Source organism: Myripristis murdjan, chromosome 18 (genome assembly GCF_902150065.1).
Source record: "Myripristis murdjan chromosome 18, fMyrMur1.1, whole genome shotgun sequence".
Classification (NCBI taxonomy): domain Eukaryota; kingdom Metazoa; phylum Chordata; class Actinopteri; order Holocentriformes; family Holocentridae; genus Myripristis; species Myripristis murdjan.
Window position 1 is genome coordinate 3,634,934 of NC_043997.1, and position 15,572 is coordinate 3,650,505.

General features: G+C 39.4%; 1 protein-coding gene across 1 annotated transcript; it reads right to left on the reverse strand.

Annotated features, from left to right (window-relative positions):
- Nucleotides 1–4,270: 4,270 nt before the first annotated feature.
- On the reverse strand, nt 4,271–11,587 carry LOC115377003 (sodium- and chloride-dependent GABA transporter 2-like). The gene is made up of 14 exons (XM_030076856.1): nt 11,395–11,587; nt 11,083–11,217; nt 10,841–10,981; nt 9,971–10,055; nt 9,740–9,872; nt 9,209–9,343; nt 6,856–6,959; nt 6,639–6,763; nt 6,332–6,444; nt 6,060–6,197; nt 5,841–5,943; nt 5,309–5,409; nt 4,936–5,106; nt 4,271–4,435 (listed from the first exon to the last, which is right to left on the reverse strand). The coding sequence occupies exons 1-14, from the start codon at nt 11,585–11,587 to the stop codon at nt 4,271–4,273; spliced, it is 1,842 nt and encodes a 613-aa protein (XP_029932716.1).
- Nucleotides 11,588–15,572: the final 3,985 nt, after the last annotated feature.

Below are 15,572 nucleotides of genomic sequence, written 5' to 3' on the forward strand. Positions count from 1 at the left end.
TTGACTACCACAGTGAAGTCAATGGAGTCAGGGCCGTGTAAATGACACATGTGAGAAGTGTTGTGCAAAAGAGTGTGAAAAATGTGTGAATCCAATGAAAAGGTATGAACACATTTACAAAAGAAAACTTCTGCTGTGGTTTGGAGGTGAAGATGATGACAAAGTGGATCCCAGTTTCATTATACTGGAGAAAGCGAATGAAAAAAACTGCAATTTGCAGGGTTACTGATGAACTAAATGACAGGACTGTGACGAGTCCAGCTGCCACAGTCACACAGGGTTTCTTCTGTTTGGCTGCAGGGGCTGAGAGGGTATAGTTGCCGTTAGCAGTTTCCTCCACTAGATGTCGCCACATAAACACACATGAAAAGCCTAGGAGAGCCTCTGTAACTGTTCAGCTCTCAGCTTAGAGAGAGAGAGAGCATGTATATGTATATACCTCCACTGGCATCTTCATTTATGCAAACTAAGTGGCAACACATATCAGGGGGTCCTTTGCACATTTATAAGGTTTTTTCATAGGTTTATTTTTAATTTGTATTAATTTAATGATTATATGTTGGCCCATGCCCTACAAAACCAGTTGTCCTCAGATAGGAGATAATCATTTCAACTTGATTAAAACAACAAAAAGTAATAATTTCATTGAATAATATCTTTACCACATGAAAGAGTACATCATAATATATAAAAACTACAAACGATGGGTTTTGAACAATATTTACTATAATGATATACCTTCAGATTTTGTAATTTAACGCACTTTTTTTTTTCCAAAATTAAAACCTGTTTTATCCAAATTCCCAAGAATCAGTGAGCTCTGTTTCAGTGGTGTTTGTATGATGAATACCATGGAACAGAAAACAGGCAATATATTCTGTGTGTCACTCTTTACAGATGACAGAAAAAGCATTGATGTGAATTAAAGCATGAAACAATAATGATCTTTTATTCATTTATTCATTCATTTATTTATTTAAAACCTCGGGAGACACATTTGCCCCTTTTCCACTAAAAAGCACTTGGTGCTATTTCGGTGTTGGTGCTAGAGCTGGTGCTTAACTGGTTCCAACAAAGAACCGGTTTGCTTTTCCACCGGCCAAGAGCCAACCGGAGCCAAGTCAGAGCCACGTCATTACATCAGCGGAAAACGTGATGGCGTGGGTGTGTAAGCGCCTGATTCCGTGCAGAATCATAATAACCAACATGGCCGACAAATGGACGTAGCGATGCAAATACTGCTTGTGTCTTTACAAGCCTAAATTGCGATCCAGAGGCGAAAAACGCAATTATTGCTGGCTACCCGTCGTATTCGTGGCCTGAACTAATGAAAGCTATATTTAGCTATATGTTTATAGCATTCGCTGTTCCCATTTGGGTCTTTAACCCCGCCCACCAATGACGTGGTGGGTTGCGTCATCGGTTCTTTCTCTGGCCCCTGTTTAGCCCCTGCTCGATGTTGGTGCTTGCCTGGAAACGGTTTGGAACCAGTTTGGCCGGTGCTTGGGCGGCGGAAAAACAAAAAACTGATGCTAAGTCAGGCACCGGCTCTGAACCAGCCCTGGAACCGCTTCGGTGGAAAAGGGGTAATTGAGGGCAAACCTCATTTTCAATGGTGCTGAGGTACAATACAACAATATAAACAAAACCAGATACAAATTAAAGGCACAGAGTAAATCCCAAACAAAAATAAAAACAGTATTATCCACACAGCAACAAGACTTAAATGTTATAGGAATAACAGAAGCTAAAAACAAATACAGTTGATATCTGCAGAACTTGCCATCAGTTGACAGAACTGACTGAGTGGAATCAATGTGGATGACTTAGGTTGTTTCAGCAGTATGTTCCAAAGATGCGGGGCGTAGTACCAGAAAGTAGATCTACCCAGTTCAATATAAATTGGTGGAATATCCAAGGTGAGCTTTGTTTGGGAGCGGGTAAAATGAGTAGTGTCATCTCTCCAATGAAGCATGGATGACAGATAAGAGGAGAGCTTATTTAAAATGGCTTTGTAAATAAATAAATACAAGTGCTGATCCCTTCTGGTTTCTAGGCCAGGGAGCCCAGTTTTCTGGTAGAGTAAGCAGTGGTGTGTGTCGAAAGCTGTGTTGAAAGCAAGTCAATATGGACTTTAAAAGAAAGTTTGTCATCAGCACCAGAACGAATTTCAAGACTACCATAATCAATATTTCTAGCATTTGAAAAGAGCATCCATTTAGTCTTAGTACAGTTCAGTACCAATTTCAGATCTAGAAGCTGATTCTGGAGTTGGTTAAAGGCTAACTGACGAGTTTGAGTGGCAGCTTGAGGAGAGTCTGCAAACGAGTAAATGATTGTGTCATCAGCATAAAGATGGTAATTTTACAGTTGTGCAAGGAAGAGGCAATGTTATTTATATATATGGTAAAAAAGTCTGGTCCAAGGACTGAACCTTGAGGAACCCCCCTTTGTGATGCGGAGAAAAGTTGACTGAATGTTGCCAAATTTAACACACTGTGATCTGTCGCTGAGATAATTCTTAAACCATAGTCAACTGGTATGGTCAAAACCTATAGCTGACAGTTGTTGGAGAAGCAGAGGATGATGGACAGTGTCAAAAGCTTTGGCTAAATCAATGAACAGAGCAGCACAGTGTTTTTTAACATCAAGCGATGACATTATATTATTCAGAACCACAGTGGCTGCAGAGATGGTGCTATGCATAGGCTGAAAAGTAGAAAGTATGCAATGAGTGGATAAGAATGTTTTTAACTGTTCATTGACAAGGGGACCAAGAATTTTAGCAAGGCAACATAAATTAGAAATTGGACAATAGTTATTTAGGTCAGATTTGGAACCACTCTTGTGAAGGGGAAGAACATAGGCAGTCTTCCATGCAGTTGGAATGATGGAAGATGCAATACTTAGATTAAAAATGTGACTTACATAACCAGAGACCAACTGCGCAGATAATTTTAAAGCAAAGGGTTCCAACTTGTTATCATCGACTGATTTCCTGGCATCAGTATTGCCTAATACATCAGCTATCATTCTACATGACAAAGGAGTGATTGTGTACAGTAGAAGTATTATCAAGGAGTGGCATTTGCTCACAGACATGACCATTAGGATGGAAATTTTCAAATAAATGACCAGAAGTGTATGTTGAAAGCAGTGCAAATTTCAAGGTCATCATATATTTGAGTGGAGCCATCAACAACACGGGCAGGTACAGAAGTGCAGGTGTTGTCTGAGACAGACTTAACTATTTTCCAAAATTTGCTGGGGTTATAGGTTGAGTCTGTATATGAACGTAAATAATAACCAGATTCAGCCTTTTTGACAGCAGCAGTGCACTTATTCCTTAATTTCCTAAAAGCACAGTCCATACTTTTTTCTAGAATAAAATAAATTGTAATGTTCAGCAGAGAACCAGGGAGTAGTTTTACATTTTGTCCTAATCTTTTTGAAAGGAGCGTGTTTATCTAAAACCTCATTAAAACAGTTGAAAAATAACTTAAAGTGTGTCAGCTACTGGACTTGAGTAAAGGTCATGTAAGAAAGCCTGGTCATTAAAATTTCTCAAGCTTCCTCTGACCACTTTATGTGAGTTTGTGGGAAACTGTTTCACATTTCTGACACAGACAATTGGGCAATTGTCATTTACACCAAAATCTAAAAAACCAGAGGAACAGTATTTCTCTGGTCTGTTAGTTAAAATGAGATCAATTAAACTAGATTTAGCAGGATCTTTCAGATTGGGATGTGTAGGATGAAGTTAAAATAAAGTAATAATGATAATAATAATAATAATAATAATAATAATAAAAAAAACAGAGGCTATTAGAGGCTATTAGAAGCCGTTGAAAGCCAGTTCAGGTTCAAGTCACCAAAAATGTCCGTCTCACAATCAGCTAGTGGTGCAATTAATTCACTCAATTTATCAAGGGCTGCTGCGGGAGGTGTCCTATAGACACCAACTACGTTTATACATGTATTATCGCCCATATCAACTTTTAGGGAGAGAAGTTCAAAATATTTGGGGATAGAGATTGAAACCAGCACAAGAACAGGAAAAGATGATTTCACAAAGATTGCAACACCACCTGCTCTGTCTGCTCTAAAAATGTTAAAATTATCTAGACACTTTTTTACTATCAATGTGTTTTTTGTGTAATATAGTTGTCCCTGAGGTGATTTATTTATTTTTCGCAAAATAATTTCCATGTTTATGACAGCCTGTCTGATGCACCAACATCTTTCTCACGTTATCTCAGCGCTCTTGTTTTCATTCGAAACAATAACCATCAGAAACAGCATCTGTGGGTTCTTCAGTGGTGTTCAAGGGGAACGCTTCACTCTTTGTGAAGGAGTGATGTGCCTCAGAGTCGACCGTCCTCTTTGCCGACGAGCCATCCAGCTCCTCTGCTGGAGTGCATAACACTCTGAGTCTCTAGAAGGAGGAGGGAAAGAAAAGATACCATTAACTCTCCACTACAGCAATCCATACTGCATTACATAAAACACAATATGGGCCCCATGAAACCTGGCACTCATGCCACTTTTATCCCTCTAGGCAGTATCAGGATAGAAAACACAGCAGAGATAGTCTAAAAAGGGAGATATTCCACCTGCAAGAATATCTTGGGCCACCTCCAAGGGCTGACTCTGAGCCCAGAACTGGCTAAACAGAGTCAAATGAAAAGGGACATGACAACAATTTCTGTTTCCAAGTAAAGTTTCACATAATTTTTCATCTGTGCCATAAAACCTAAAATTAAAGGTAATACATATGGGCGCCAATCAATTTGAGCAGAAACAAGGCACGCTCTCTGGCATGAATACACATAGCTAATTAAAATGTTTTTGTTTCCCATCACATCCAAGAGCTGGTCAGAACCCACTTGTGGTGATCAAAGCTAACATGTGAAAGCTGTTCAGTATGCAGACTACCTGTCTCAGGGTCCCTGGGGTTACAGTCAAACTGTAGAGAAACCACAGAGGAACCAGGAGAGCTGAAGAGAGAGTAAGGATTATCCCGATAGTGTAGCCCCACCAGGGGTATTGGTAGGTGTTGTTGTATTTCAGAGGGGTGAACTTGATGAGGGAGATCAGCAATATGCCCTGAGTGAAACAAAGAGACAGAAAACATGAATGAAAAACAGGTTTTCTTTTAGTAGTAGAATATGACAGTCAGAGCCACATTAATTGGGTAATTCTGGGTCGGTATACATTTATTTACAGATGCACAGCCCACTCATTTTACCCCATTATCTCTCCATTGCCCGCAGGCTTGGAGAAGTCTTCATACTCCATATTTACTTACTGTGCAGACAGTCGGTGTGATGTACTTCCAACAGTATTTCATATAGGGCCAAGGGCGGTAGCCAAGCATGTCCTGAATTTGATCGTAATAGTGATCGGCACCTTGGAGACAGATATTCATAGTCAGCTGTTGGAGCTTGCTTGTGTGTGTATGTGTGTGTGTGTGTGTGTGTGTGTGTGTGTGTGTGTGTGTGTGTGTGTGTGTGTGTGTGTGTGTGTATGTGTGTTGATGAGCCGCATTCTCATCTTCTCACAGATATGTGAATCTTTAACTATGACTGGAGTGATGTAAATCTGAGCACATTATAATGTCATGATGGCAACAATTGTGATAAAACCCATGTTGAATATAATCAGCAGTATCATCTAGTGATGTGGTATAAGTGCTGATAACACCAGTCAAATGCTCAAAACCCTCAAATGAAAATGGATGTAGATTTTAATTAAAGGCTTTCTACATCTTTTGTACTATTAAAGGTCTTTTCTGGTAACTTTGATGGATGGTCTTTGAATAACAACATCCTGTAACTCACCATACACCCATCCCAAACAAACAGGTTCCAAAATAGCAAAAAACATTATTGGCATTCCACTGCAAGCGTAGTAGTCAAACAGCTGAAATATATAGAGTCCACCCTGCAAGAGTGAGAGAGAGGAAGAAACTTACAGACAGACAGACCAAGAGATATAAATGCATCTATGGCTTCATTCTTACTTTAAACTACACGTGACAAAAAAACAAACTGACTTACCTCCGTGACCATCAACAATCCAACAAGGAAGCATCCGACACTTACGGCCAGCAGAAGTAGTTTACGTCGAGAACCACTCAAGAAGACGGAGGGATACATGTCTGATATGGTTGTGACAATGCCTTCTAGAAACACAAACTGTGGGGACAAAGTTTTCATGTCCATTTGTTTACTCATCAAAAGAAAAATAACTAAAGAGCATCAAACATAATGTTCCTCAAGCTTACATCCTATTAGGATGTATTTACCACAATTTAATGCTAATCACCCACCTGAGTGTCCAGTCCAAGGAGGACGATCATAATAAAGAAGAACGCAGCCCAGAGCTGGGGAACAGGCATCATGGATACTGCCCGAGGGTAGGCGATGAACGCCAGGCCAGGGCCTGAAAGTAATCCATACCAGATGCAGAGTGTTAGCCAAGGCCCCATAGGTGATGCAGCTTTCAGCTCCAACCTCATTGAAATGCTCAGAGCCATTTAACACGGAGAGCTGCTTCATTTTGACCCCTCCAATCAGCATGTATAAAAAATAATAGATCATGTATGTAATTGTGTTGCATTGCAAACAATCAAATACCTGATTCAGCCACTGCTGAGATGTCGACACCCAACTCTTTCGCCATGAAGCCAAGAACAGAGAAGACTGCAAAGCCAGCCACAAAGCTGGTTAAACTGTTCAGCAGGCACAGGGCAAATGAGTCTCTGTAAGTGAGAAAGATGAATGTGCATCCTGAGTCATGTGAACAAGAGGGAGGTAATTAGAAAATACAGACAAAAAATTTAATTTTGCTTACCTGTAGCAGTTGTTGTTGTATTTGTTGTAGCTTCCTAGACACTGCAAACAACCTGTACATATAGCAGTGGAAAATAATATCTGGCTCCCAGCATCCATCCACACCTTAAAACAAACAATGAAATGTTTTTAGTTGTTTCATCTATTCTTTAATCTCCCCTTTTCGATTTAATTAATCTCTGGTTTAGTAGTTCATAACCAGTGTGTCATACTCTAACGAGGTTCATCATGGAATTGGACTTTGTCATGAAATTGGACTGCACTTTGTCAGACCTCTACCCTAAGACCTGTCCAACTTGGGTGTCCCACCTGAAGGCTAAGCTCCTGCTAGTGTAGCTCTTAGGGTCACTGAGGCACGCAAACCCCCTAACCATAATAAAGTGGCAACCCCTCAGGGGGAAAACTTAAATATGAAAACAAAAAAAATCAAATATTCCTTATCCAGATTATAACAACTAACAACATGACATTTAACTTAATTGGATGGCCTACATTATCAAATATATTCAAACCCAACAATAATGCTTCTCAATAATGCCAATATTAACAAAACTAAAAAGAGTAGGCCTAGTTGTAAAAAAAAAAAAAAAAAAAAAAAAAATCACCAAGAATTGAAAAAAAAAAAAACAACCCTGAAAAATAAAATAAATCAATAAAATAAAATAATAAAGAATGAAATAAAATATCCATCCAGATTTTGAAAACCAACAACATAAAATTTTCTTAATCGGATGGCATTGCCCCCTCTTGCATGAGTAGAGCCTGAGTAGAGCCGGCTTCGCTTGTAAGTGTCCTGTATCTCTCTTGTAAATGTCCTGTATCTCTCTTATAAAAGACCTGTGTCTCTCTCTTCTTGTAAATGTACTGTATATCTCTTGTAAATGTCCTGTCCCTCTCCTCTTGTAAATGTCCTGTATCTCTTTTGTAAATGTCCTGTTTCTCTCTTGTAAAAGTCCTACATCCTCTTGTAAATGTCCTGTATCTCTCTTGTAAATATCCTGTATCTCTTTTGTAAATGTCCTGTTTCTCTCTTGTAAATGTCCTGCATCCTCTTGTAAATGTCCTGTATCTCTCTTGTAAATTGCCTGTATCTCTCTTGTAAATGTCCAGTATCTCTTTTGTAAATGTCCTGTTTCTCTCTTGTAAATGTCCTGCATCCTCTTGTAAATGTCCTGTATCTCTCTTGTAAATTGCCTGTATCTCTCTTGTAAATGTCCAGTATCTCTTTTGTAAATGTCCTGTATGTCTCTTGTAAATGTCCTGTATCTCTCTTTTAAATGTCCTGTATCTCTCTTGTAAATGTCCTTTATCTCTTTTGTAAATGTCCTGCATCCTCTTGTAAATTTCCTGTATCTCTCTTGTAAATGTCCTGTATCTCTCTTGTACATGTTCTGTATCTCTCTTATAAGTGTCCTACGTCCTCTTGTAAATGTCCTGTTTCTCTCTGTAAATGTCCTGTTTCTCTCTAGTAAATGTCCTGCATCCTCTTGTAAATGTCCTGTATCTCTCTTGTAAATGTCCTGTATCTCTCTTGTACATGTTCTGTATCTCTCTTATAAGTGTCCTACGTCCTCTTGTAAATGTCCTGTTTCTCTCTGTAAATGTCCTGCATCCTCTTGTAAATGTCCTGTATGTCTCTTGTAAATGTCCTGTATCTCTTTTGTAAATGTCCTGTTTCTCTCTTGTAAATGTCCGGTATCTCTCTTGTAAATGTTATTTATCTCTCTTGTAAATGTCCTCCGTCCTCTGGTAAATGTCCAGTTCCTCTCTTTTAAATGTCTTGTGTCCACTTGTAAATTCCCTGTCCCCCTTCCCTTGTAAATGTCCTGTATCTCTCTTGTAAATGTCCTGTGTCCCACTCCTCTTGTAAATGCCCTTTATCTCTCTTGTAAATGTCCTGTATCTCTCTTGTAAATGTCCCGTCTCACTCCTCTTGTAAATGTCCTGTATCTCTCTTCTAAATGTCCTGTGTCCCACTCCTCTTGCACATGCCCTGTATCTCTCCTGTAAATGTCCTATCTCTTATAAATGTCCTGTACCTCTCATGTAAATGTCCTGTATCTCTCTTATAAATGTCCTGTGTCTCTCTTGTAAATGCCCTGCATCCTCTTGTAAATGTCTTATGTCTCCCATTTCCCTGTCTTCTTATAAATGTCCTGTGTCCCTCTTGTAAATGTCCTGTTTCTCCTTTGATGGATCATGGTGGAAAATCCTGAAACACTGAATGCACTGCGACTATATTGACACAGCTTCATCAATGGAAGCCCAGTAAAACTCTAGCGAGCATACAATCCAGCTGGGAATGCTGAAATGTTTGTGTTAAGTGAAATGTATTGTTCAGTCTTTAATCTCACCTGAGGATCTGCGAGGTAGCCTGGATTGGGAGAGAGGTAAAATTGAATGCCATCTGAGGCTCCTGGTAATGTCAGACCTTGAATCAGCAATGCTATTATCATCACGTAGGGAAAAGTAGCTGTGAAATAGACGACCTGAGAGAGAGAACCACCAAAATACAACAATTACGAGAGGGGAGGGCAAATTTCATAACAGATTATCCTTACAGATTATTATTACAGATTATCATTACAGATTATCACTCAAATGTATAAATGGGAGAATGTTATGACGATGCTGATGCTGCATTTTTAACAGGCAGTATTAAACATGCTATGCAATTAGACATTATTTACAACTAAGCTCAATTTACACTGGGGCAAATGTGCATCTTAATGGTGATAGCATTATACTGTAGCCTACCTTTAAATTACAACTACTACGATCAATTATTTACAGCATATATTGCATAATGCAAAAGGGAAAACATAAATAAAGAAAAAGAAAAGAGAGAACTGGGTAAGCGTAAGAAGGGTAAGGTATGAACTCACCTTCCCTGAAGACTTGACTCCTTTCCAGACACAGAAGAAACAGATAATCCAGCTTAGCAGAAGAAACCCAGCCAAATCCCAGCGCATACTACCCATCTCCTCGATTCCTCCAGACAAGCCCAAGATCCTTCTTCTAAAAATATAAATATTGATGATTGCTTAGGAAATTGTGCTTCTCACAAAACAATTAAAAACAATTCCTTCACTGATCATGTAAATGTGAATACGTACTGCCAGAATTCCTGAACCGAAGATGTTGCATTCCCCAAAATCTGTCCATTTGCTGTGTGATTCTGAGCCAAATCAATGCAGTTCTCTTATCGTGGGAGAGTAAGAATAACAAGTGAGAATTTTGGCATTGTACAATTTATGCATTTTTCACTAACTTACACCTACTAAAGGAGAGGGTGGTTAAACATGTTCTGACCTGATTACCTCAAAACCTCTCATTTGTTTTTTTTTGTTTTTTTTTTTGTTTTTTTAAATGTCCTAAGACACTCAAATCCATGGTCACTATACTTTCTTTTGGATCCTCACTTATGCACCTGTCTAACCTAATGTTTTTGTTTTTAAATTACAGCCTTTAGTTGGACAGAAATAACTAGGGCTGGGTTAAAAAAAATAAATCAATTTGATCGATTTTAATCGATTTCCCTTTAAATGGTTCGATATCGATACATAAAATCCAAAAAACGATCTTTTAATTGAACTTTTTTCTTCTTTGGATGTATGGTGCAGAGAAGCAGCCTGTGGTATCAACCCAGCTAGTCGATGAGACGAGATCTCGTGAGATGTTGTTACTTTAATAATCATTTTTTAAAATCAAAAGGTTCTTTGTTAAATTTACAGCATTGTTTCTCAATTTTTTTTATATCCAAGTAAAATTGATATTTTAACTGAAATATCCCTGACTTAATCGATATCGAATCGAATCTTGAATCGAATCAAATTGATCTGGAAAATCTGAATAGATACCCAGCCCTATCAATAACCCTTCAAAGTGAAAGACAAGAAAATGCAAAGAAAAGCAAGCGCAAATTACATGTGGCTTCCAAAACGTCAGTAATATTAACATGAAAACGACGTGACAGGTGTGTGTACCTGTGTTCCAGGTGTTGTTACAGCTGGCCCAGGGAAGCTCATTGTTGAAGGAGAAGAGGAGATAAAGGAAGGCCCAAGCCAGTACGACGATGTAATACATCACAGTGTAGAGCATGATCACTTGACCACCGTAGCCTATACCTATCGGCAAAAACATGTCATTATCTGCAGATATGTGAAATATTACTATTTACAGTGTGAAAGTACTGCATGTCCTGTGTTGTATGTTGAACTAGGAGTACCTTGAAAGGCAGGACATATTTTCCTCCAAGATGTGACTCCACCCTGACTCGTTAACTGTCCCATAGACACCTCCAAAAAGAAAAGGGGGATTCCACAGGTAAACAGGAACAGGACATACGGGACCAAGAAAACTCCTAATGTGAAAAATTTTGTAGGAAAAGGAGGCAAATTTATGCAACACACATTGCATTTGTAATAAATACTGTTACTGTAGTAATACTGAAATGAAATCTAAATTTGAATATAATTTATGCACTTCGTCTGAGTACTTTCAGTTATAAGAGTGAAACGTTTATGTTTTACACACTCACCACCTCCATTTTTGTAGCACAGATAGGGAAACCTCCACACATTACCCAGACCAATGACTGTTCCAGCCATGGCCAAAATGAATTCTCTTTTGTTGGCCCATTGTTCTCTTTCCTGAGACTCTCCTGATCGTGCACGACCCTGATGCTCTTCATCTGTCATCGGCTTCACCTCGCCTTTGCTTGCTGGCTGCATTGGGTCTGGTGGTGAACTGCGTTCTGCTGTTGTATTGAATTGAATTGAATGCCGTTATTGTCATTGTACATTACAATACAACGTGATTAAGAGTGCTACTCCACCATGGTACTCACCTACAATAAATAAATAAATACAACAATATACAATAAATATGTACAATAAATAAAACAATTTACAATGCAGAACAAGATGCAGCAGGTGGGGAGGCTTTATTATCTGTGTTTGTTTAATGAGGTTATAGCGTATGGATTTGATGGACCTGTAACACCAGAGGGTAACAGTTCAAACAGATGGTGACTGGGGTGTGTATTGTCTTTAATGATGTTTTTAGCTCTTGAGAGAATGCGGCTGTTTGCAATGCCTGACAGAGAGGAGAGGGGGCAACCGATGACTTTTTTTGCTGTATTTATGATTTTCTGGAGAGCTTTTTTGTCTGCAACAGAGCATCCAGCAAACCACATAGAAATGCAATATGCCAGTATGCTCTTGATTGTTGATCTGTAGAAGGAGACCAGCAGCTTTTCACTCAGGTTGTTTTTCCTGAGTATTCTCAGGAAGTGGAGGCGCTGTTGTGCCTTTTTAACAGTTGCAGAGGTGTTTAGTGACCATGACAGTCTGTGATATGGATGCCAAGGAATTTGAGTGAGTGAACTCTCTCCACGCACACATCGAGGCTGGTGGCTTGTGTTGGGTTTCCTAAAGTCGATTATGAGTTCTTTTGTTTTTGTAGTGTTGAGGATGATGTTGTTAGCAGAGCATCACTCAGACAGGTTCTTGACTTCCTGCCTGTAGGCGGACTCATCATCCCCGGTAATAAGTCCAACCACAGTAGTGTCGCCTGCAAACTTAATAATATTGAAACAGTATTGGAGTGAGCAGAGGTGTTCATCTGTCTGTCATATAGCTCGTCTGTTCTAGGTAAGATCTACCTAAAGCTGTACAGGCCGAACCTCATAACAAACTATGAAAGATGAAACATTTCTAAGCCTCTGTCCTCCACACTGTCATTGCTACAAACCCCAGAATCCAATTTTATATTTCAGCATGTGGAGTATAAATCCACAGTCGTGCCTTTGTTAGAACTAATTTGATCACATCACTTGCCAGAGTGTCCTCAGTTTGAGCTGCTTCTAAATATCTCTCTTTGATTATGAAAGAAGGTTTGCAATTAAATAGCTAAACTTTGATTTAGGAGACATGTTCATGTATTGTCACTTCAGCAACTCTATATAGTTTTTAAGTGGAGTCGTCTATTGTCAACTGTGTCTTGCACTATCTTCACCACACACACGGCTCTGCTGCAGCTGTATCTAAAGCCACACAAGTGCACCTTCAGGCTCTATAGCTCTTTGGCCACAATAAGCGAAGGTATGTTTGGAGCAAAAAAGGAGCAGCATTTCATTAAAAGAACACCTTGCCAACTGCTAAATGTGGGGGTGGATCCGTCATGCTTTGGGTTTATGTTGCAGCCAGTGGGACGGGAAACATTGCTCGGGTGGAGGGAAGAATGGATTCACTAAATACCAGCATCTGTAAAAAAGCTGAAGCTGAAAAGAGGCTTCTACAACAGGATAATAATACTACTTCTACTACTACTAATAATAATAATAAATTTATACTTTCCATCAAAGTGCTTTACAAAGGTTAAAAACAGCACAGAAGCACAAACAATCGTAATTGAAGACAAACATTCTAAGAATTATACACAACAGAGAACAGGTGGGTCTTCAGCTTTGATTTAAAAACATCAACTGAGCATGCCAGTCTAATGTCCTGTGGAAGACTGTTCCACAAAATTGGTGCACGGAATGAGAAAGTCCGCTCACCAAAATTCTTCTTCATCACCTTCGGGACATTAAAAGTCCAGTCCCCTGAGAGCTCAAGGAGCGTGCAGGCACATAAAGATTCACCAGTTCAGTCAAATAAGCTGGTGCAAGACCATTTACTATTTTATAGGTTAGCAACAGCACCTTGAAATCAGCTCTGGAAGGCTCAGGAAGCCAGTGAAGAGAGGCCAGCACAGGACTGATATGCTCATATTTAGATGAGCCGGTCAGAATACAAGCTGCTGCATTCTGCACCATCTGCAGGCTTCAGAAACATTTCTTAGGCAACCCTGACAAAAGGACATTACACCTCAGCATCTTTCAATGGCAGGATTGATCGAATCTTTGCAATCTTTCTTAGATGAAAAAATGCAACACGTGCCCTTTCAATCGTACAATCATAAAGGACACCAAGATTCTTTCCTTTGTCCTTGCAATGAATAACACAGTCATCAAGAGAGAGTAGGCTGATCATACTAGTGGCTAGATTTTGCTGGTCTAATGAAAAGCATTTCAGTTTTTGCTGAATTTAGTAATAAGAAATTAGCTGACAACCAGTTCCTCACAGCAGCCAGACAGTTATTTAGCCTGGTTAAACCAGCTCCATTTCCAGTTGTAACTGGCAGAAAAAATTGTAAATCATGAGCATAAAAGTGAAATGATAATCCAAATGAATGCATAATCTGGTGCCAAATACAATGAAAATAACAGTGGGCCGAGGACAGAACCCTGTGGGACTCCATGCTAGGAAATGACTCTGAGAATTTGTTATTATATAAAACACATTGAGATCTTCCTGTCAGGTAAGAGCCCAACCACTTAAGCGCCTGACCCAAGATGCCAAAGTGATTCTTGAGCCTGTCCAAAAGTATGCCGTGAACCACTATGTCAAAAGCTGAACTAAGGTCCAACAACACCAGATGTTGAACTGAGACAATTTACTCAAGAATTTTGGATAAAAAAAAGAGACAGATTTGACACAGGTCTGTAATTTGCCAAGGAGTTTGCATCAAGATTTGATTTCTTAAATAGCAGTTTAACCACAGCAGATTTAAAGTAAGCTGGAAAAATTCCAGTGGAAAGTGATAAATTCATTATAGTTAAAACATAAAAACCTAAAATTGATCATAGCTCTTCAACAACCCATGCTGGCAGAGGGTCCAAAGAGCAGGTTGTATATCTTGCAGCCATAACAGCTTTAGTGAAATCAGGCAGAGAGATGAGCTCCAACTCAGAAAAAGCCTGTCCTGTAAAAATGGGCAAAATGGGAGGATGACAAGAGTCACTGATAGAAGACTTCGGTAGCCTGTTTCTGTTGTCACCTACTTTCTCATTAAAATACTCCATAAAATCACATGCTAAAAGATCAGTGCTGCTGATTGGATGCTGATTGACTTTACATTGAACCAACTTCATTCCAAGTCATTGCTATCTTTATGATCACTAAAACTGTCAGTCAAACAGAGAGTCAGGCAATAAAATGTTCAGTTCAGTAGTTTATGAAACTGTGCTCTCTCTGCTTTTACTGCTACAAACCACGGCAACAAAAACACACAACATGCTTCACATAATAACAAAAAGCAGGTGGTGTGTATATGCTAATGTGGGGGACGTGTGTATATATGTTAGTGCGTGTGTGTGTCTGTGTGTTTCTGTATGTATGTTTGTGTGCACACCTGTGTTTGCATGTATGCTAAAATTAGGGCACATTTGGAGGACAATGTTTAAACAGTAACAGCTTGGCAAAAAAATGACGTTTGTGTGAGATAGAGAGAGAGAACAAGTTTCTACCTCTGCATTCAAATGTTTTTCCGTATTAGTGGATACGGATGCCAGGCATCCTGATCTTTCTTAAAACAGGTGCTTGTTAACGCAACACAACAGAAGTTTCTCAATATCAGCATCTCCCTCCTCCTCTGTCATCTTTGTCACCTGTGTGCTCGTGTCCCGCGGCAGCAGACAGTTAGGACAGGTACGGGACATCAAACAGAAGAGCAGCTGTCGGCTACACCTGCTGGTCCGTAAGCGGCGGTGACGTCACCCACAGCACCAAGTTATATTTCAGACCTGCTGCGTTTAAGGTTTAGGAATGCCTGGGAAAATGTAGCTTCTGTGGACGCTACCGCGATATTTGATCAGTAAAATAGTTTCACTAC